The 20,430-nt window shown below is 34.2% G+C and overlaps 5 protein-coding genes across 5 annotated transcripts; 2 read left to right on the plus strand and 3 right to left on the minus strand.

Moving 5' to 3' along the window:
• The first annotated feature begins 229 nt into the window (after nt 1–229).
• LOC130653663 (uncharacterized) lies at nt 230–6,052 on the plus strand. Its single transcript, XM_057456184.1, has 10 exons — nt 230–1,434; nt 2,118–2,305; nt 2,500–2,740; nt 2,784–2,793; nt 3,156–3,386; nt 3,740–3,948; nt 4,459–4,550; nt 4,691–4,849; nt 5,212–5,407; nt 5,613–6,052. The coding sequence occupies exons 1-10, from the start codon at nt 591–593 to the stop codon at nt 5,945–5,947; spliced, it is 2,505 nt and encodes an 834-aa protein (XP_057312167.1). The 5' UTR covers nt 230–590; the 3' UTR covers nt 5,948–6,052.
• A 41-nt stretch (nt 6,053–6,093) lies between these two features.
• On the plus strand, nt 6,094–7,614 carry LOC130654205 (uncharacterized). Its single transcript, XM_057456748.1, has 2 exons — nt 6,094–6,221; nt 6,360–7,614. The coding sequence occupies exon 2, from the start codon at nt 6,390–6,392 to the stop codon at nt 7,320–7,322; it is 933 nt and encodes a 310-aa protein (XP_057312731.1). The 5' UTR covers nt 6,094–6,221; nt 6,360–6,389; the 3' UTR covers nt 7,323–7,614.
• LOC130654207 (uncharacterized) lies at nt 6,942–9,734 on the minus strand. Its single transcript, XM_057456749.1, has one exon. It carries the CDS (start codon nt 9,689–9,691, stop codon nt 8,840–8,842), a length of 852 nt encoding a protein of 283 aa, XP_057312732.1. The 5' UTR covers nt 9,692–9,734; the 3' UTR covers nt 6,942–8,839.
• A 114-nt stretch (nt 9,735–9,848) lies between these two features.
• LOC130654208 (G/T mismatch-specific thymine DNA glycosylase-like) lies at nt 9,849–18,904 on the minus strand. Its single transcript, XM_057456750.1, has 2 exons — nt 18,884–18,904; nt 9,849–11,900 (listed from the first exon to the last, which is right to left on the minus strand). The coding sequence occupies exon 2, from the start codon at nt 11,880–11,882 to the stop codon at nt 11,088–11,090; it is 795 nt and encodes a 264-aa protein (XP_057312733.1). The 5' UTR covers nt 11,883–11,900; nt 18,884–18,904; the 3' UTR covers nt 9,849–11,087.
• On the minus strand, nt 12,034–14,426 carry LOC130654204 (b(0,+)-type amino acid transporter 1-like). The gene has a single exon (XM_057456747.1). The coding sequence runs from the start codon at nt 14,200–14,202 to the stop codon at nt 12,664–12,666; it is 1,539 nt and encodes a 512-aa protein (XP_057312730.1). The 5' UTR covers nt 14,203–14,426; the 3' UTR covers nt 12,034–12,663.
• Nucleotides 18,905–20,430: the final 1,526 nt, after the last annotated feature.

The following is a 20,430-nucleotide window of genomic DNA, read 5'->3' on the forward strand; positions in this document are numbered from 1 at the left end:
TTCAGCAAAAATTTGGTCACTTACCGTTAAACAAGTTCGCGTTAAGTCGTTCCCTTAAACCTTCCGTATTTCGAAACCGTTCACATCAGAGGGAAAAACCGGGAAAAGTATTATGTTGACTTAAGCAAAAAACTTGAAATTTCCTATATTATCGAATAACTAAATCTGTGAGTCCTAATTCGTTTGTAAACAGGCAAGAAGTAAGCGGATCGTACGTATGTCTTATATAGAAGGAATGCATAATTATTTTCGGGACAAAAAATATCAAAACGTAGTGCAAGATGCGAGCCGAAACTGATGCTTTATAGCCTCCACTTATAATTTATATATATCCAAATAAAATGACCAACAGAGCCTTGCTTTTAAATAATAAATTTTCTTTTTTGATAAAAATCACCGTGTTTTTTTTTTTCTTAACTAACGCCCAAAATGTACGTCACGGTTCGTTACATTTCAGCTTTTTGCCTCGTTTAGCAGCTGCCATTTTTGTTTCAGGACTCACTCACATAAGCATGGAAGTTTATCTCAACTTTTACAGCTGATAGTCAGCAAAACGCATGTAAAAATGTTTTTATTTACATTATAGCAACATGCGTTTACTTTTTTTATCGTTGCTTTTGTGTATTGAAATCATAAGCAAACATCAATACGTACATTCAAGTTACTTATCGCATATTGTGCAGAAAAAAACTTTGATAGAACTTCCTGTGGATGTTGAACAAAAATATTATGTCGCAAGCACTGCTCGAGCCAGAGTTCAACAGATATCGAGTTACAGTTCGGACCATGTTGCTGAGCGGACGTCCGAGGAACCTCTAAACAAAGAACAAAAATTAACTAACGTAAGTGCAACCAGAGATGTCAGTAAAAACAAGACAGTCGATGGACAATCTGACGAACCTGAGGAATGCGCGGAAGATGATACAAGCGCGGATGGTAAAGAAGATGAATTTGTTAGTGGCGTACAGGCGATTAACAGTTTAACGAAAGATGAGAAACTTTTATATAAGAAGGACAATAAAAAGAAATCAGAGAAAAAGAAGAAGAAGAAAAACGAATTTTCTACTGATATTGACTTGAAAGAAATACAAAATCTATTCAAAGGTAAAGACATTGAAAAGTTCCAAGAAAACTTCACTGCAAAAATGAAAAAGAAAGCCTTTGAAGAAATTAAAAAGAAACTATATAACAAAGAATCTAAATTAAAAATTTTAGACTCGTTTGATTCAGTTGATAACAACACCGACATAAAACTCCACGAAATGCTGGAAAAAGCATTAAAGAAAGAAGAAGACAGTATTAAATATAAAATAAATTTCCCGATGTTTTATCACGCGGTAGGAACTATAACTCTGCCGTTTGATGATCTAGTGGAGCCGTTTGAAACTTGGTACGCTGGTGAATTAAACATGAGCAGAATTGATTATTATTATGGTGAGGTTAAACTAAATTTAAAAGGACTGGCGTCAACTATGATGTCACAAAATTTACTTGTGCACCTCTCGTAATTTGCAGAACTGAGATGAAACAAGTCAGTTTCATCGCAGATGGGGACAATTTTGAAAGAGCACTCTTAACTTCAACAGAAAGGAAATCTCCGGCTTCACAATGTTATTGATTTAAGATCTTCCATCTTATTCTAATTTTTTAATGTTTTATAAATATAAATATACTTTTCGTTGAAATATGGGTATTATTAAAGGGACTAGTCGTCAACCCGTGGAAAAATCCACAGGGTCCTTTAGCATTTTGTGTTTCCGTAACACGACTTTTTCCTCGCGCACAAACAGACAGACGGAATACGGCTATTTTAAAAGAGATAGTAATATATATTCCAACCTGAATGAATAGTGTAAGTGGACCACTAAGGAAAGGTTCTGGCATATTTGATTAGGGGTAAAAAAACACCTTTTAATCCCATCTATGACATGTGGCAACACCTTTTCCAATTTGATCTTGCCTTTTAACTTTCTTTCTTTCCTTCTTTTTCATTATTTTTTCTTTTTTAATTATTTATTTTCAAACCCAATTTGACTTCTCTTCACATCGTTTTCATCGAAGTCTTAACAGGTAAAACCTGTGTCTTACCATATATCTTTTTTCACACAATTTTCTAGGTATGGATAAAAGCTATCAACGAGGTGACATTGGTAAACACGGAGTCGTAGTGAAGATTACTCCCGCTCACTGGAGCAAAAAAGCAGACCTGGATGAGAACACTATATCCTGTTGGTACAAAGAAGAATCAAAATGGTCGAACAGAAGAGGACAAACCGTTATTCCCATGAATGTAAAAAAGTTTAAGGTACATATATATATATATATTTAGATACATTTGACTGGTATATACATTGATATATTTTTCGTAAAATTATGTTTGCCACAATTTGAAAAAACAGCACATATACAACTTCATATTAAAAAGTTTTTTTAGTCACCATTTCTTAACATCAAAAATCTTTCTTTATGAAGAGTTGCATTTCAATTCATTTATTTTAGTATGCTGGCCCACATCGATTCAATGGTGTTCCTGCTTTTAAATTTGTTTATCAAAAACGCTTCGTGGATAAAAATAATACATACACATTTCACGTTAGCCAATCAAAACCGTATAAACCATTGCGCTACGAAATGATTGGCTACGATCATTTATTGCGGTCTCACTACGACCACTACATTATTGATTACTTTTCATTCGAACCGTGGAAGTTCGACTATAAAGTACTTCAAATTCCGAAAGGTTAGTTCTGTTAAACAACCATATTTTGTCTCTATAATAATAGGCCCTTATCTGTCTGTCTGTTTTTCGGCCAAATCCGGGCTATGCTAAGCTACGCTCGAAATCTTAAAGCTACATATAACAAACGCGATACATTTTTATCGACTTTGCTTCGATAGGCGAATTTCGATGGATTTTCCACGACTAACGACTAGTGGTGTAGGTAACAGTTAACTACTAACTCCAAGTCCGTGCTCGAATCAGTGTTTTTGTTACAGTAACCAATGGAAATATGTACGGAACTTCCCTAACTAACTCACCTCACCCCTCCATCTAATAACCCCCTTCCCCCCCCCCCCACACACACACACACACCAATAATCTTGCACTCTCGTAATCATTTTTGCCAAATAAGCCCCCGGAGTACTTAATCGAGTATTTACCGTATGTATTTATTTTTCGTAGAGTTTAAATGTTACAAAAAATTAAAGAAAATGAAATCACATTTTGAAGCAAACCCAATGTGGGATTTTTTACATAGTGAAGAGCCGGGACATCGAGAAAACGAACTTAGCGAGACTTACACAACTTATAAACACAAACATGATAAACAATACGACGATTTGGAAAATCAGAAACGGAAAGATATATTTAGACATAACGCACGGTAATGACTATAAAAAAGTTTATGAATTATCGCAAAAGTAACATACAACAAACCCAGCTCAGACAAGAAAACAACTGTTCAAGTTTTAAGAAGACTGCCTGACTTCTTTTTCTCTACTTTTTTTACTGCTGCATTTTTGTTTTGTTTTCTTTTCTCACTTCCTTCTCTAAACGGCAGGCTCATCAAACTAGAACGTCTTGTACGTTATCAACAATTTCAATATTCTTTGAGATGCCTTGAATTTAAGCCGATTATTTGTCGTGTAATTTTTAATGTTTCACGGTAAAACTTGTTAGGGATTTTTTTAAGTTCTTTGTGCATTCTAATAATCGAGCAAAATTTCTCTTTTACAGCTTCGTACACTCTCATAATCGAGCAAAATTGAATTATTCTTTGGAGTTGAATCATTTTTCTGATCTCTCCGACGAAGAATTTGAAATGATGAAAGGACAACCCAATGTTGATACTCCAGATATGCAAAAAGAAATAAATGATATTCCTCAACTGCGCTTGGAAATTCCAACAACGCCTTTGCCAACAAATTTAGACTGGAGAGATTACGGTAAATATGTATACTTTTTTTACTTTATACGCCAATATCACAAAAAGTGCACCGATTTTAGAAAGTATAATACCCGCGAAACTCATTTTAAAATGTGCTTCTTACGCAAATAAATGCATAGGATTTTGTCTCAATTTTGTGATTTGCGTATAGAACACGAGATAAAAATACAGCATAACGGATTTCGGTTTATTTTTATTTTCTCTTGCCATTGTTCTTTTTTGTTTTTATTTTTTATTATTCCCAACCTTGTTGTACTTATAAAATTGTTCTGAAAAAAAGAAAACTGTAACCAATTACAATCGTTGGTTCCTCACCTCCACAAATTCCTTCCATTTTGACAATTCGCAAAAACTTACACCCGCAAATTTGAACCTTAATTTTTCGCGAAAAATTATCCATTTGCATCAAAAATGAATGCACGCTACAATTTGATCCAGTATTTTTGCTTAAGAATCATTTACTCAGATCAATCAAATGGTATTAAAAAAACGCAACTCACTTTTTTAGGCGTTGTAAGTGCAGTACACAGTCAAAGTTTTTGTGCTTCGTGTTGGGCGTTCTCTGCAGTTGGAGCAATCGAGGCTGCCTTTGCTATTCAAGTAAGTTTTTTTGATTTTTTAACAATGTATAAAAGATATATGATAGATATATATATGATAGATATATAAAAAATCATAAGCATAAAGCTAATCCGTCAATAATTTTAAAACGGCCTGAAGTAAATTGTGATGCACCTTAGAATGGCAGTTTAGAAGAATTATCTGTACAAGAGCTGATTGATTGTAGTTGGGGATATGATAACAACGGGTGTCGAGGAGGATGGTCATGGCGTGCTCTGAAGTTTGTTGGTGAACACGGATTGGCAACAAGAAAGAGTTATGGAAAATATTTAGGACAGGTAAAGTACATATTCTTCTTCGTCCCACTCTTTGTGGTGCTAAACTCTAACTCCAGCTTTAAAGCCTCTGCGAGGGAGAGTTGAGAGCACTTATTGGAGAGGATGTTAATAAGCTATTTTTATAATAGAGGCTCTTGGTGGACAGGCATACTCAACCAGCGTAAGCGATTAATAGATGGATACTGTGACACAGGCGGTTCATAATTTTTCATGTTTAACCATTATTAAAAAGAAGTAATCAAGCGGCTATGTTATTGTAAGCAGTCACTCTTACCTAGAATGTCTTATTGAAGCATAGAAGATTTACCGTAAGCGAGTAATATAGAGGCGAATTGTTCCCTTCATATTTATTTTCATCTTAGGAGAGTTACTGTCATTGTGGAAAGAAGGACAATTGTGAAATGATAAAAAAGATATCTTATCGAACTATTGAAAAACATGATGGTGAAAAGTTAAAAGTTGCTCTCTCGATGTTCGGTCCTGGAAGTATATCAGTGCAATGTGCAAGAAAGACATTTAAATTCTATTCTTCAGGAATATATGATGATCCCAAATGTGGTAAGTGTGACCATATATTTCACAAAGTGTATCAGAGCTAGCCAAAATTGGTTCCAGTAAAAAAACTTTGAATCTGGTCCTTTAAACCAACGAAGACAAATACATGCAATAAATAGCTTTTGGATATAAGTTATATTCTTTTTATATAGGCAACCTTCGCCTTCATATCTAGTGCAGCTTAATGTCTTTGCAATTATTTTTTCAGGAAATAAAACAGACCATGCAGTTGTTATTGTTGGTTATGGAGAAGAAAACCAAATTCCATACTGGTTGATAAAAAATAGTTGGGGAAAACTTTGGGGAAATAAAGGTTATATAAAAATAGCGATGAAAAAAGACTTGTGCGGTGTATTACAAAATGGAGCTCTGATGGTTTCAATGGGAACCTGGAAAGAGAACGGATTTCCTTTTCAAAAAATGAAGAAAAGAAAAAAAGAAACCACAGAAAATTTTAGTAAATTACAGAACGAAGAAAGCATATTAGATTTATTTTCACCTTCTGATCACGTGACTAGATACATCGAAGAAAATAAATATTAATACGCACCTTGTTCCAGACCTCTCTCGATATATCCAGATATCGCAATATTTTATAGTTTTCGTTTATTATTCATAATGATTTACAAAAACAATAAACGTGTTATTCACAAGAGAATTGATTTTATCAATACTTCTTTTTACTACACCTTATGCACCTGCGACTTATTAGGATAGATTTTTTTTCCCAGTTTTTCTTTATTCTTATTTCATATTTTTGCACCTGCATTGGAAAACATTCGAGACCAGAAAAGAACATGTATTGAGTGTTTCACAGGTAAACTATCTGTTGTTGCCAATATTTGTAATTATTTATTTGTTTATGCTAGTTTTATTTGTTTGCTTGTGTTATATTTACTTGTTTGTTTTTCTTCCAAACAACTAGTTAATACAATTTCGCAAATTATAATTTTAGAAGATTTGATTGAGACTGAAATCACTGAAGATGACGATAGACGTGAAAGGATTGGTTCGCGAGTATATCCTCATTATTGTCCTTTACTGTATCGATTTGGGTACAGAATTTGCATGTTATTCTGAAATACAGAATTCTCGTTCTCGCTACGAGAGCCATTTGTCTAAAAGTGCGGTTTACTTGTTCAACAGGACAACTAAGTTTGGAGTATGTCAATCAGGAGAATGGGATAGAGAAGAATTTCAACTCAAAGTTGATGTTTACGGACGAGTCGTTGCGGCTTATCTCTTCTTTCTCGTCATCTCTGGCTTCATATTTATTTGTTACTGTGCTGCGTATTTCTGGTTTGTTCTTCGGGCCTGGCATCGTGCGACGTACGTTGAAGACAACCGCGATCAAATCGTTCGAGTGAAATTTGCTTTTGGCTTCCTGCTCAGTTTTGTTCTTGATATTCCAGGCTCTTGTATTGCTGTTGTGTTATATTCAATGCGTTACGGAGAGCGCGGCTTACACTGTTGGGATTGTGCCCAAGATCCGACAGGTTGTTTTAAGAAGCAGGAGCTCGAACATCGTATCTACATGTCTCAAGTGGTAATTGTGGTGATGCTTTTTGGATTAGTCGCTGTTTCTTTGTGGAAGGGAATAACAACATTTTACAGATGGTCGAAAACAGATAAAGTCGATTGCTGGCAGATACGTGGCTGTGTAGCGCTCTTTGTTGGAACATACTATGTCGTGATCATACTCACGCCCGCACTTGGTGTATTCAAGTACAAGTTCTTCATGCTACCTTCACAAAAAGAAAATGTTTTCGCCAATATCACTGATAGTTTGTTCATGATAGGAATGCTTGGCTGGGTAATCTTTCTCGTTGTTGGTTGTTGTTTCCCGATTCTCAGGTGTATCCGAATCGGTTCGCCAGCGAATTTGTTAAATTCAAAGAAAACATATCAAAATGTATAAAAACAATGAAATGCAACGCGAAAAAGGTTTGCCAGCATAAAGATACATTCACAGAGCTAAACAGCGTTATTGGAAACGAATGCAATGTCTTAAGTAAACTTTAGAATTAACTAATTTAAGTAAGGGTATCATATCATTGTATGATCACTTCAATAATATATTTATTTTTACATATTATTAATATATAATAATTATTACTACCCTGATGTCAAAATTAACGATTTTAGGAGGAACATTTTAAATGTATTTTTGACGAGTGAGGAGAAAATATACAAAGAACAAGTTCCCTTTATGTGTGAGCAAATTATAAATGAAACAGTAGCTACCTTATAACTAATCCCGCTTACAAAATACGACAAAAACGTTCACCACTGGAAAGATAATGTAAAATTGTGATGTATCAATATTATTTCATCACAACAAGCCACGGATATTATTTGCTGGTTAAGGCATAATGAGTATATGATACCACAAAAAAAAATTAAAAATTTATTCCAGTTTTCACTCGACTACGATAGGTTGTGTCAAAATCTTCCTATGTATGCACATTCCTAATCTTTCTCCGATATTTTTGTATATCCTAAGAGATGAAAATTTAACTTGTATTTAATTTGGCAATTGGTCGAAATCAGATCTTTGGCATGGATTAAATTTGGAGAGCGATAGAAGATGGTACTTGCTTGAAAATATTCTTATATTAAGTCTTATTTAAAAAATCTAAAAAAGGCAGTGTATATTGTGTTCATTCATCATTGATTTTTTTGACACCAGCACTGTAGATTTTTGAAAGAATTAACGAATAAAGTTTTTATTAAATAAAAATATTTTAAATTTCCCATGCAGTTTGGCGTATTTTTAAAAAAACTGAACTCTAAGATCTCTAAACTTTTTCCACGCCTAATTATACCTCTTTTTCCCTTCTTCCAGAAACCGTTCGTTTTCCCTGATAACCATTTTGTTATTTTCAAGCAAATGGTCATAAAGTATCGATAATCATCGATTGACCTATTCCTGTGTTACGGATAAATTTTGAGAGGGACTGTTTTTTTTGCGGACCGCGAAGAGAAAACTTTCGCAAGACTATGTTTTTTGCAAATCTCCCGGAAAAACTTTCGCGAGAAAACATTAAAACTTCGTCTATACGTCAATCGTCTCTTCCAACCCATCGCTACTTTCATCGTGATTCAGACCTTCAGGAGAAAGGAGCGGAGAGAGCATAAGAGCTTGGAAAAGTTTCAAACCATAAACCTTTGTGAGAACCGCAAAAATTGCGACCCTGCTCGCGAAAATTTCTGCTGGTCGTGTTAATTATTCACAAGTTTATAATGTGATTTTTCCCTGATCTAGCAGACACTAAGTACGACTTTGCAAAAAGAAAATTTAACAGTTGAAAAAGTGATTCTGCGAGGATTTATTTTTACGTTCAAAGAATATCATTTGAGACATAATCTTTTTCCTAAAATAAGACCAGAAAGTTTTAAAATAAAATTAAATAAAAATAAATTCAAATTTTATATTTAAACCAACTCTTTTAACACAGGCATATTTTCAAGTTGTTCCTCCCTAACTAAATCCCACAACACACCAGTTATTGGTTTCCGTAATTTCTGTCTGACGTTTATTATTCTTGTCGGCGTCACGATAATATCAACGGGTAAATCATGCGTCTCTAACAACGACGTCGAAAGTTCTTTTTCCGACAATACTTGACAATCATGCACAGTAGTGACAACTGTCGTATCTTTTGACACAGCCCCCATTGTATATAAAACCGCCCACTCCATTTCGGCATAACCCATGCCTTTACCTAACCGAACTCCATTTGGCGAGCATGCGACAGAGGCCACAACAAATAAATCTATTTTGATTTTTTCTTGCGTCGTTATAGCTCGACCTAGTTCTTTAGATCCAGCTTTACTGGAGGCACGTTTCAACTGCCAAAAACGCTTCAAAAGTTTCGGGTCTACTTCATACATAAAATCCTCACTTAGTGAAGGCGAAGGAACATATAATGTTTTTCCATGTTGCAAAGTTAAAAATCTCAAGTGCATTTGCGCGAGAGAAGGATTGATTTTTACACATTTGGCTTTTTTGAATTCACGCAATCGACTCAACTTTGTAGCAGCCATGCCGCATCGTTTGAAGTTTGGGATCTTGTTATGGCATGGTCTTGGGTAATCTTTCACGAAATTTCTTTTTTCCATTAAATCCCATATCTTTGTACGAATAGCCATCTTTAAATCGCCCTGACATGTATCACGACGCGACGGACGATCATGAAGTGAGATGTTGGTTATATGACGCGTCAAACTTTCGTCGTTAATATCAACTCGAGTCGGTTGGTATTCTTTCTTTTTTATTTCGGTCATTTTACTTTTAGTTCCCTTTGAAAAAAAAACAGACTCGAACAATTGAGAAGGAGTTAGGGATAGCAGTATGGCTATTGCTTAAAGAGGGTGGCAAATACATAGAATTGAAGTTCTTGTTCAAATGAACAATCAGTTAAGGAAACAATCAATTTAACAATTTTTCTTGATATGAACTTTTAGTTATTTTCGGTCACGTACAAGCGTACGTGACAGAAACCAATCTTCGTGTTACGGATGAATAAAAATCTATTATAAATACAAATTATCAATATAAATTAATTTAAAGAATAAACACATAAAAAAATAACGCAAAAATACTTAATGAAATTTTGGCGAATTAACAAATTTTAAAGTGACAGCTAAATTTTTGCGGACGATTTTTACGTAAACTTCAAAATTAAATCCACGTTGATTCCTTTCAAAACTCAAGAACAATCTTGGTTGAGTGGATTGCGCTTCATAATATATAATTGTATTTTCAGCTTTTTCATTAGCAAATATGAATCAACACCACAGAAATTACCTACGAAATGAAATCTCCGCCAAATCTAGCAAAACACAGTATACTCTCGTTAAGTGGGACCGCGGATAAGTAGGACGCCCATTATATACACAGTGGACTCTCTATAACTCGAATAGCCACGGGGAATCGGAAACCGTTCGAGTTATAGAGAGGTTGGGAAGTTGGGAGTTTTTCCAAGTTTTTGTACAAATTTTGTATCCTACTTATTCGCTTAAGTAGGACGCCCGCCAAGTAGTACATTTATTCTCCGTCCCTTGAATGTCCCACTTAACGAGAATCTGTATACGCTTCCCAAAAATTAATCTGCACTCAGAATTTTAGTTAGTCACTAAATTCACTCCAAACCAAATCATTAATTTAACAGCATCACAATCTGCATCTTGTTACATATGTACATGTTAAAGTTACATAATTTTAAAATTGCGTCAATACAAATAAAAAGAATAAATAACTGTTATCAAAGTAATATACACACAATAAATAATTTAATTTAGATAGTCGTAAAATTTAGGGAAAGCGATGTAGGAGTGGCGTATCTTTGTCAACAAAATCACTGCTTTCACAGTATGTAAGACTTCACAATATTGATATATACTTCATACTAGATATCCCATTTTTTCACTTTAGAAATCTATAACACACCAACTTCCCACAATTTAATAACTTAGGAATTTTTTATAATTTACTCGTATTTCTATAGAGGGGTATAAAAGCATTTCATATTTTAAGCTTACTGACAGCAAATAATTTAAGTGGGCTTATATACACCTAAAATACGTGTACCTAGACGTAAGAGTTGCCTATGAATGCCTAATAAATTTTCGCAGCCTCTAGCAAATTAAATACACTTCATCAAATCTCCAACTAAAAAATTCATTCTACAGTTTTTTTTCTGGGGAAGCCTTTCAGTTTCAGATCAGAAAACACAAATTCACTTTCATCAATTGTTCCCTCTAGGAATTCCCCATTTAAATAATCTCTATATCTTCTCAAGGCTTCAAAAAATGGCACTTTGTCGACAGCCCTCGGCAACTGCGCACATCGAGCGCTTGAAGAAGGCATCACCCAAATTCTTGTCTTCGTGTCTTCCACCATTTTTTTTTGCAGTCCAAACTGAAACTTCTTTTGCTTGGAATAAATTTCATAACTAATTTTACCGTTAAAAACAACAATTTTCGGTTTAAATAATTTCAATTTCTCCGTCAAAATCTTCCCGCCTTCCGCTATTTCCGCTTTGCTCAAATCGTTGCTACCTTTCGTCGTCCTAGCAACCATGTTTGTGAATCCAATCCCATAATCCATCATTTTAACATCGTCATTAGAGTTCATTTTCGTCTCAACGAATCCAGACAAATACAAACAGCTCCAAAAATGATTCCCAGGGCCTGTATAATAATGCCCTGTATAAGCAGCAGCCAGCCCGGGGTTGATACCGACAAAGACGATATCTAAACCTTCTTTCAAGTGGTCAGGAAGACCACGTTTGAGTACTTCCTCCTCCGGCATCCCATTAAATCTGTCAAATTTCCGCTTGCTCACTGGAAATTGGTCAGTTATCTTAGATTGTTTACGTTTGTTGCAAGATTTCTTGGTATCATGTGTATTATCAGAAACACTTTCTGTAGTAGTGAAACAATGGAGTTCTTCATCACCTTGTAGCACATCCATTGTTGTAATTGTTTTAACCTATAAAATAGACAAGTCAGATTTCAACAAGGTTAAAAACGTTTTTAGTATCACCAATGGCGACTTTGAAAATTTTGAACATTACAAGCAATGTCTGGTTATTATGCAAGTCCTAAACATTAACTCGAAACACTGCAACTATTTTTTTTTATATTTATATATGACAAAAAAATGGTACAAGAGTATATAAAATGAGTATAAAACTGTCTCTATTCTACACATGCAGAGAATGCTGGATGACGCGTCTAAAAACAACTAAATACAAAACCAATTTCAAAAATTTACACAAACCATCAAACTGAATAGAACACTCCCGTGTAGGAGACACATGGAGATTTTCTTTTATTTTCCCTAGTCAAGTCACATTTTTCTGACTTTTGGCAATTTTCCAATATTCCCAAACCAATTGGCTTCTCTGTAGTAGATGATATAAAAGTACGATGTGTAAAATGCCACGAAAAAAGATGGCGCTTTTTAAAAAAGAAAAGCAGAATAACGTTGAGTACTAAAAATTAGCGAAAAAATATATTATGCAGAACCGTGATAAAAATTATCAGTTTTAAATCTTTCTTTTTTTATATATATATAATATATATTAGAAATCACATTTTCATTTTTTAAATTTTTAAAAAGACATTTTTATATATATGCGTATGTTGGGTATAGTACCAAATAATATATAAATGACAAATATAAAGAAAGTCAATAAAGAAATAATAATTAGCTTTTCATAAATTGTTGCATAACTATTGCATAGTCAATGTTATTTAGAGCAAGGGACCATGTTAAAATATCTCTGCACGCTTGCATTTAGAGAATCCATGCTATGGACACAACATCTTGGAAGTGATAAACTATGGTGTATAAACACAAAGTAAACCGGCAATCCAGCCAGAATAAATAGTGCCACTAATGTCGATTCTAACGGATTCCTAAAAAACGGGATAATAACTAGAAACAGTGAAATCAATGACATCAAAATCGGGATCAAAATAAAAACTTTAAACGGTCGATGTGCATTCGGTTGGCGTAATCGCAAAATAACAACACCAAACAGAGATGCGCCATACATCACCCACTGTGCTTGACTGAATATTAAAATCAACGAATTCAAGCTGCTTGCACTTGGAAGAAGCATCAGAGATGAGAGCAAAGTCAACAAAATAATAGCCGGGATAGGAGCACCACTGCGCCTGTGAATAAAGGAGAACATTGTTGGCATGTGACCTTCCCGAGAAGCTGATAAGGTGGTCCGAGGGCATGAAAAAACTGTTCCATTCAATGTACCATACGACGACAATCCAACTAACACCATCATTAGATAAGACATTTTTTCGCCAAGAACTACTTTCACAAAATCGACGCCAACTGCTTTCGAAGTAGACATGTCCTTGTGACTGAGCACTGATAAAAATGATATGTTGACCATCATATAGCAAAGGATTACGAACGGAAATGAAGTAATTACAGTTAGCAGCAAGTTTCTCTCAACGTTATGAAGTTCCTCAATGATGTTATTTATAGCCGCCCATCCATCAAAAGACCATAGTGCACCAAACAATGCAATACCAATATGCAAAGTGCTACCTACATCCAGATCTGTCCCATTGAATATATTATGGAAATTTTCAACATTGTGTTCCGACAACTTCCAAATACCCAAAACAATAACAAACACAACTGATGAGATTTGAGCAACGGCAAACACACTTTGAACTCGATTCGAGAACTTCACACTTACGCAATTGATAAGGCAACTAATAATAATAACACCAAGTGCAACCAGTTTTGCAGCAGTATTGGCTTCTTCTGGCGAAGAGTAAAATGGCTTTGTAAGGTAGACACCAATAGTCAATGCAATAGCAGACGTACTTGACGGGTCGATCACAAAACACGTCGTCCATGCACAGAGGAACGCACATACATTTCCATATATATTCAATATATTAGCATAGTTTGAGCCAGTCATTTTGATAAGGCAGCCTAGTTCACAATAACAGAGGGATCCCATTAACGCCAAAATACCAGCACACACCCATATAATTAGCATCATACCCGTCGAACTTGTATCATTAGCAACTAAACCAGGAGAAATAAATATGCCACTACCCAGTATCAACCCAACCATGAGGGAAAAACCTTGTGGTAAACCAAGCGTACGCTGCAATTTCTGTTTTGACGAACTCACCAGCGATTGCACACTTTCCGTGTGGCCATTCTGCCTCAAAGAATCAACAAACTCCAGATCAGCGTTTAAGGATGACGAATCTGCAGTTTGATCATCATGTTCAGAATTGTTCATGTTGTTGTCCTTATAAAAACTAATAAAAAATTATGCTATATAATGTATATATATATGACAGATATAATAACTTCTCTTCAAATCAACTTTTTTTAGCAATTGCAATCAAAGTAAAAAAAAAACTCATAAAAATGCATAAAGGCCTGAGCCTTAAAAATTTTAATACATGTTAAAACTCTAATTTTAAAAATAAACTTCGTAAATCAATTATGTAAAAAAAAAGATTGCGTCATGATAATATTGTCTAAGCAAACAAAATCAAACAAAAATTGGACTTATCCTATTGTATATGTGTCAGAATTTCGCGTCAACTTTAAATATTTTAAAAGCTTTTATTTATCGTTATTGCAAATAAACAAGCCATTTATTTGCTAACACTTTAGTGACTATAAAAACAAGAAAACCCTGAATCGCATAATAGTAAAAATTCTTTAGTTATAAACAAAATTAGTACTATAATCAAGATAGAAGTATTTTAGACATTTCTGTTACTCTTGCATGGAAACTTAGTATTGAAACAGATTTAATAAAAACAGGCAAAACAATCCTAAATTAATAAACAAGCATGGTCTCTGAAAATATCCAAAGTTTCTTATTACAGAAGACCATGAAGCCTGAGTGTTCAACCATGTAAATTAGTGATGTAACGCAGTTACGTTATGATTAAAAACAGGTGTTTATAGTTTTCTTACAGTCTGTTATTAGTACATAAACGTATTTATTATCTTTATTATATATTTAATATACTATATTTTCATAAGAATACTCACATGCCAAATTAAGATAAGACCATATGCTGACAAAAATAAACAAGAACCCCAGATTGTCAGAAATCACAATCAAAAATATTTAGCAATGTGACATCAGCCTAATAATAAATAGCTGTTTTGTCTGTCATGTGATGCAAATGTGTGTCAAGAACAATGTATACATGTGTACTGCAGAGGGATAAAAATATAAAGCAAAGATTGCTATAATTAGAGAAATTGCATAAATTCAACAATCATCCGAGACGGTAAACTGCCGTTATGTGGTTTTAAATATGAATCCTGTAGATTTTTTTACACATGAGATAACCATCAACGAACTAGCAGAAAACACGTTATGATGAAATGGTTTAAATTTCCTGCAAAATAAAGGATCAATTTGCCACTAAAAGACATTGTACCAAATGACGAAGTTCTTACTAAATATGCCACAATTATTCATAACAACACATTCAAGCTGGAAAAATAAATAATCATTCTTCCTGGACTAGACTGGTAAGATCATTGACTTGGGTAAAACAATTTATATTCAAGAGGTAAAATGTTGATAACTAATACAAGAGTTGTGAATATGAAGATAATCCTTGAAGTTCAAAAAGATTCTTTTGCTGATGAATACAAGCTTGTTTCAAAAAGTTATTTCATCACAGAGTTCGATATTTTGTTTATTGTCAATCGTTGATGAAGATGGAATTCTCAGAAATGCAGAATATTTTTCAAAAACTGCACGATTTCCAATCATTCTATCCAAGAACCAAAGGTTACAAAGTTGATTATAAAACACCAACAAGAGATTGATGATCATTTAATATGGCAATAATGTCAACTTGTGTTATGAAGGAAGTTCTAACCCTTGCTATGTGTGTAAAGCCAGGAAAACGAAAACTCTGGCCCTAAGCAACATTACGTGTATTTGAACACACAACTATAGATTATAATGGACCCTTTACTACTATCCAAGAAGATAACATTTCGCATGGACACCAACTCATTCTTAAATATAATTATGAAATGACATGTCTACTGACTACCAAAATTATTTTATCAGATAATGGAGATAATTTTGTTGGTGATGACAAAGAGCTATTTAAACTAGTAAAGTTTCTGGAAAAAGATAAAATAATATCATCCACAGCAGACAAAAGGAATCAAATGGGATATTACCCCCCATTGAAGTCTCATTTAGGTGGAGCTAACAAAGCCATCATAACATCTGCGAAGAGAGTGATCTATGCTATTCTCAAGAATTTCAACATGACTTACAAGGAGTTGACGACCACTATTATTGGTGCAGAAAGTTTACTTAACAGCTGCTTGTTAACGTATCAGACTTCCCATTCAGCTTCTTAACAACTAACCATTTTTCTTTATGGTCAAGCATGTGGTGAATTTGCACCAGGATCTGTTGATTGTACACCTTTCAGTTTGCTTGAGAAGAGTGCAAGAGTTTCTAGGGACAGTGGATCAAAAAATGATAACCATCAATCGGATCAACTTAAAAATGGAGGAATGCAACTGTAAATCTAAAAACTAGCAATCTTTTGGCTATATATGCCCCCTGATTATAACAAGGGCATCAGAAACTTAGAAGAATTCAAGTTTTTCCTTATGTAGATGGTTGCATTCATGTAGTTCAATTAAAGATTAGAAAAAAACAAATATAAACGTTCAATCAACAGAGGAATAATGTGAAGAACTGTTAACTCATTGTGTTTAAAAAAATATTGTGAGACGTATCACTAGGGATTTTATGAGTTAAATAAATTTTATTGTTTGGGAATTATTCATACTTTTACTCCTGTAATTGCTTCACAATATTGTCATATGGATTTATAATATAGAAAAAGTATAAAAATGAATTCTTGTAAACTTGTAAACAATGATAAGGTGGAAACATAAGAGTTAAAAGCATCATCAATCAAATATCTTCTTTGTTCATAAAAAACAATTTAGAACAATCAAGAAAATTGACTTCTTCTACTCCATGTCTATTCTGCCCCTTTTCATATTCTTTTAACAACAAGTATCAATGTATGATGGCACCTATTACTTCTCTTCTTGGTCAATACACTTTTCTTCTTTCCTCTGAAATCTTCTCTTAAGTTCCAAACACTTTCTTCTATGAATTAAAAAAATTCCCAGACCTAATTCTGGTCCGGAATATTGATTAAGCTCATATTTTTGAATAAATGACCAAACACCCTCGTCCTCAGGGTTTTTTGCCTTTTTTATACATAATAGATATACGCAAATCCCTGGAGACAAGGGTTAGTAAATGTAGGCGAACAAATTAGCTCATGTTAATTGTGGCGACCACAGTAACTTTTATGTTGCCTTGTTGTTTATGTTGTCTTATGTTGCCCAGATATAAAGGGCTTGGGGTTTTAAGACATCTTATACAAGGAACTTAACTTGGGGTCATATTGGTTAATACACGATGGGAGTGTTGCCTGGCTTGTTAGGACAGGGTTGTAAATACCTGTCTATGTCTATTTCAATTTTGAATTTATCAACAACAGTTAGAGCTAAAGATGCCCACTTACACTTCCTATAGTATTAGTGATGCTGTATCTGTTTTGCCAAAGCGATAAAGCATGTAGAAACATCCACTTAGGCAGAAATTAAGTTGTATTAGGTGTATTGCTGACATGAGCAATGCATATACAAAAATTGATGAAATTCGTTTATCTGTTGCCTGTAATGTGTAGCTATAGCTTGAAACGCTAATAAAAAATGTATAAGATTGTGCGCTTTTAACGAACGTATAAATAAATATAGGGGTTAATAATTATGGTGACATCAGCCAGGACCCCTTAAACATAATTTTTTTTTTTAAATTTACTTTTGACGAACAGTTACAGAAATACAGCCCCGTAAATCTAGGTTGGCACTCGGCAATGCCGACCTTCATTAAATTAAAGTCAATTTGTACATGCCACCCTATTATTCTTTCCATGGTCGGCATGCCAAGAAAATCAACTTATTACGTTGGCAAAACCGACCTTGTTTCATAAAAAAGTATCAAAAATGTAGCTTCAACGAACTGTTACTTGCTATTAACAAGATCTTCGAGAGCACTCAGTCTAGAGCGTCTATATTTTGTCAGTGTCAATCAAGTTTCCTGCATTTATAATATTCGAAAACCCCGTGAATGAAAACGAGGTGAAAAAAATCAGTTTAATTTTTTATTATCATTATTAATTTTATTTGTTAACATTAATTTTCGAATGACAAGTGGACCAATTTCAATGGTGGTGAAGATGATTAGTTTGAACAATTAATAGTTTTACCGTTTAAAACTAAGAAATACATTTTTTATTTAGAACCACATTGTATATAACTTTGTTTTGATGAAAATTAAACCAGTATCGTACCAAGGACTATCCCCCTTCAACTGCACCCATGTTTTTTTAGCAATGCAAATGAGCTAGGATCCTCCATACCTTGCTAAGGATAGCATTGTATCTATATAAAAAACGGAAGTGGCTTTGGACCACAACATTTGCTGAGTCTCAAGAAAAGCACATACTCTGTACTTGTATAACTCGTAGAAAGCATAGGTTTAAAATTGCAGACCAGCTGTTTGCATTTAGAAGAGAAGTGCTTTTAAATTAAAAGAGAAGTGAGCTGTAGGGGACATCGTAAAATGTGGGGTCTTGGCCTCAAACTGGTGTGTCTCACGCATTACCTTTTAGAAAGTTGGGTGTCGCTGATATAAGGAATAATGAAATTTTCATGTAGCTAGCTAGCGTTTTTGAATGTCTGATTTCCTTAGCCAAAATGTAAATTAGAATTAGCAAATTTTATTTATTCAATTTTTTATTTTTCATGACGTGAATTACATCTTTTATGGGCAGCATGAAAAGAGCAGCAAGAAAACAGAAAATAATTTAGTTGAATAAAATATAACCTACGACAACGGAAGGATATCAAAGTGAGTGCCATTAATTCCAGATACATATCGAACAGTGCATAAAATAGAATTTTGTTTTGTGGTTTGTTGTCTTTCTGTTTATTGTTGTGGCATCTACAGCGCCATTATTAATTTATGCACCCTAATATATATCGTGTTTCTCCGAGAAACGCTGCATAATTTTACCCCCGTGCCCTCTTTATAATCTCCAGCTTCTTCGTGGTGTGGTTTTCTTCGCAGCGTTATGGTTTTCGTCGTGGCGTATTACTATTGTTGGCGCGATCTCATGTTTCGTCGTGTCGTATGTCACTTCGTGGGGTATTTCATTTTGTGGCGAAATAGTTATGCTTTTTTTACACGGAATTACTAATTTCGTGAAGCTTTTGCACAATATATTTCACTTTTTTTCTAGTGGCTTTGGTCTTTCCTTTCTACTGGGTAGAGCTAGCTATTATTTTTGCCATTTTCTTTTAATAAACGATACATTCTTAGCTATAGATTTAGCTAGCTATACATTTTTAGCCTTCTACACTGTATAATCTATTATCTATTTTGTATCAAAAATCAAGTAAACTAACTACATAAACATAAATTGCATAAAACTCTTACACAACACATAATATTTCTTCATAATCACAAATGTAAAACTAACTTAAAAATAGAATATAATTTTTAGCACTAAACTAAAGGTTTTGTTTATTTTACTGCACTTTATTCATATGACTTGGATTTCTTGTAACTGCTACACAAACTTAGTAATTTCGTGTTAAAAAAGCATAACAATTTTCGCCACGAAGTGAAATACGCCGCGAAGTGAAATACGCCGCAAAGTGAAATACGCCGCGACGAACACAAATACGACTCGACGGAACGTAAAACCACCCCCCTAAGAAAGATACGACTCGACAAAAATCACACCACGATGAAAAATACGACACGACGAAAAGCATTTACGACGCGACGAAAACCCTAACGAATATTGTCCCATAAATAACTCGTGCTGACGCGAAAGATTCGCACTACCCACTCATATCAGAAAGGGAAGAATGGTCACAAAAACTTTCAGCCTTCGTTATATTTTCTGTTTTAGTCAATAAATGTTTGAACTAAAAAAAAAGGAAAGTTTACAACAAAACTTTACACAATGTATGTATGTAGTACCACACTTCCCCACAGTTTCAAGATGAATGGCTAACATAGCAGTGCGACTACTAAAATTATTAAAATGTTTCTTTACCCAATACTTATTTACTTATTACATAATTCTGGTGCCACGAAGGAGACTAACATGACCGAGTCGACGCTGGGGCTTTGTCAACAACTTACTGAGCACATGGATCTGCAAGTGTAAGTGTGTTGCATGGCTATGCTTTTGGATGGATGACAGGAAGGGGTAGTGATGGGTCAGCCGGTTGATGTTGATCTAATTCGGTTCCATCAACCTTGCCATTATCATCCAGTTGAACGGCCACACTAGTTTTGTTACATTTTCTAGGAAACCTGCCATTCAAGTTCTAAGTCCAACAAGAAGAGCCAATTTTATTAAAA

This window comes from Hydractinia symbiolongicarpus, chromosome 8, assembly GCF_029227915.1.
Source record: "Hydractinia symbiolongicarpus strain clone_291-10 chromosome 8, HSymV2.1, whole genome shotgun sequence".
NCBI classification, from domain to species: Eukaryota; Metazoa; Cnidaria; class Hydrozoa; order Anthoathecata; family Hydractiniidae; genus Hydractinia; species Hydractinia symbiolongicarpus.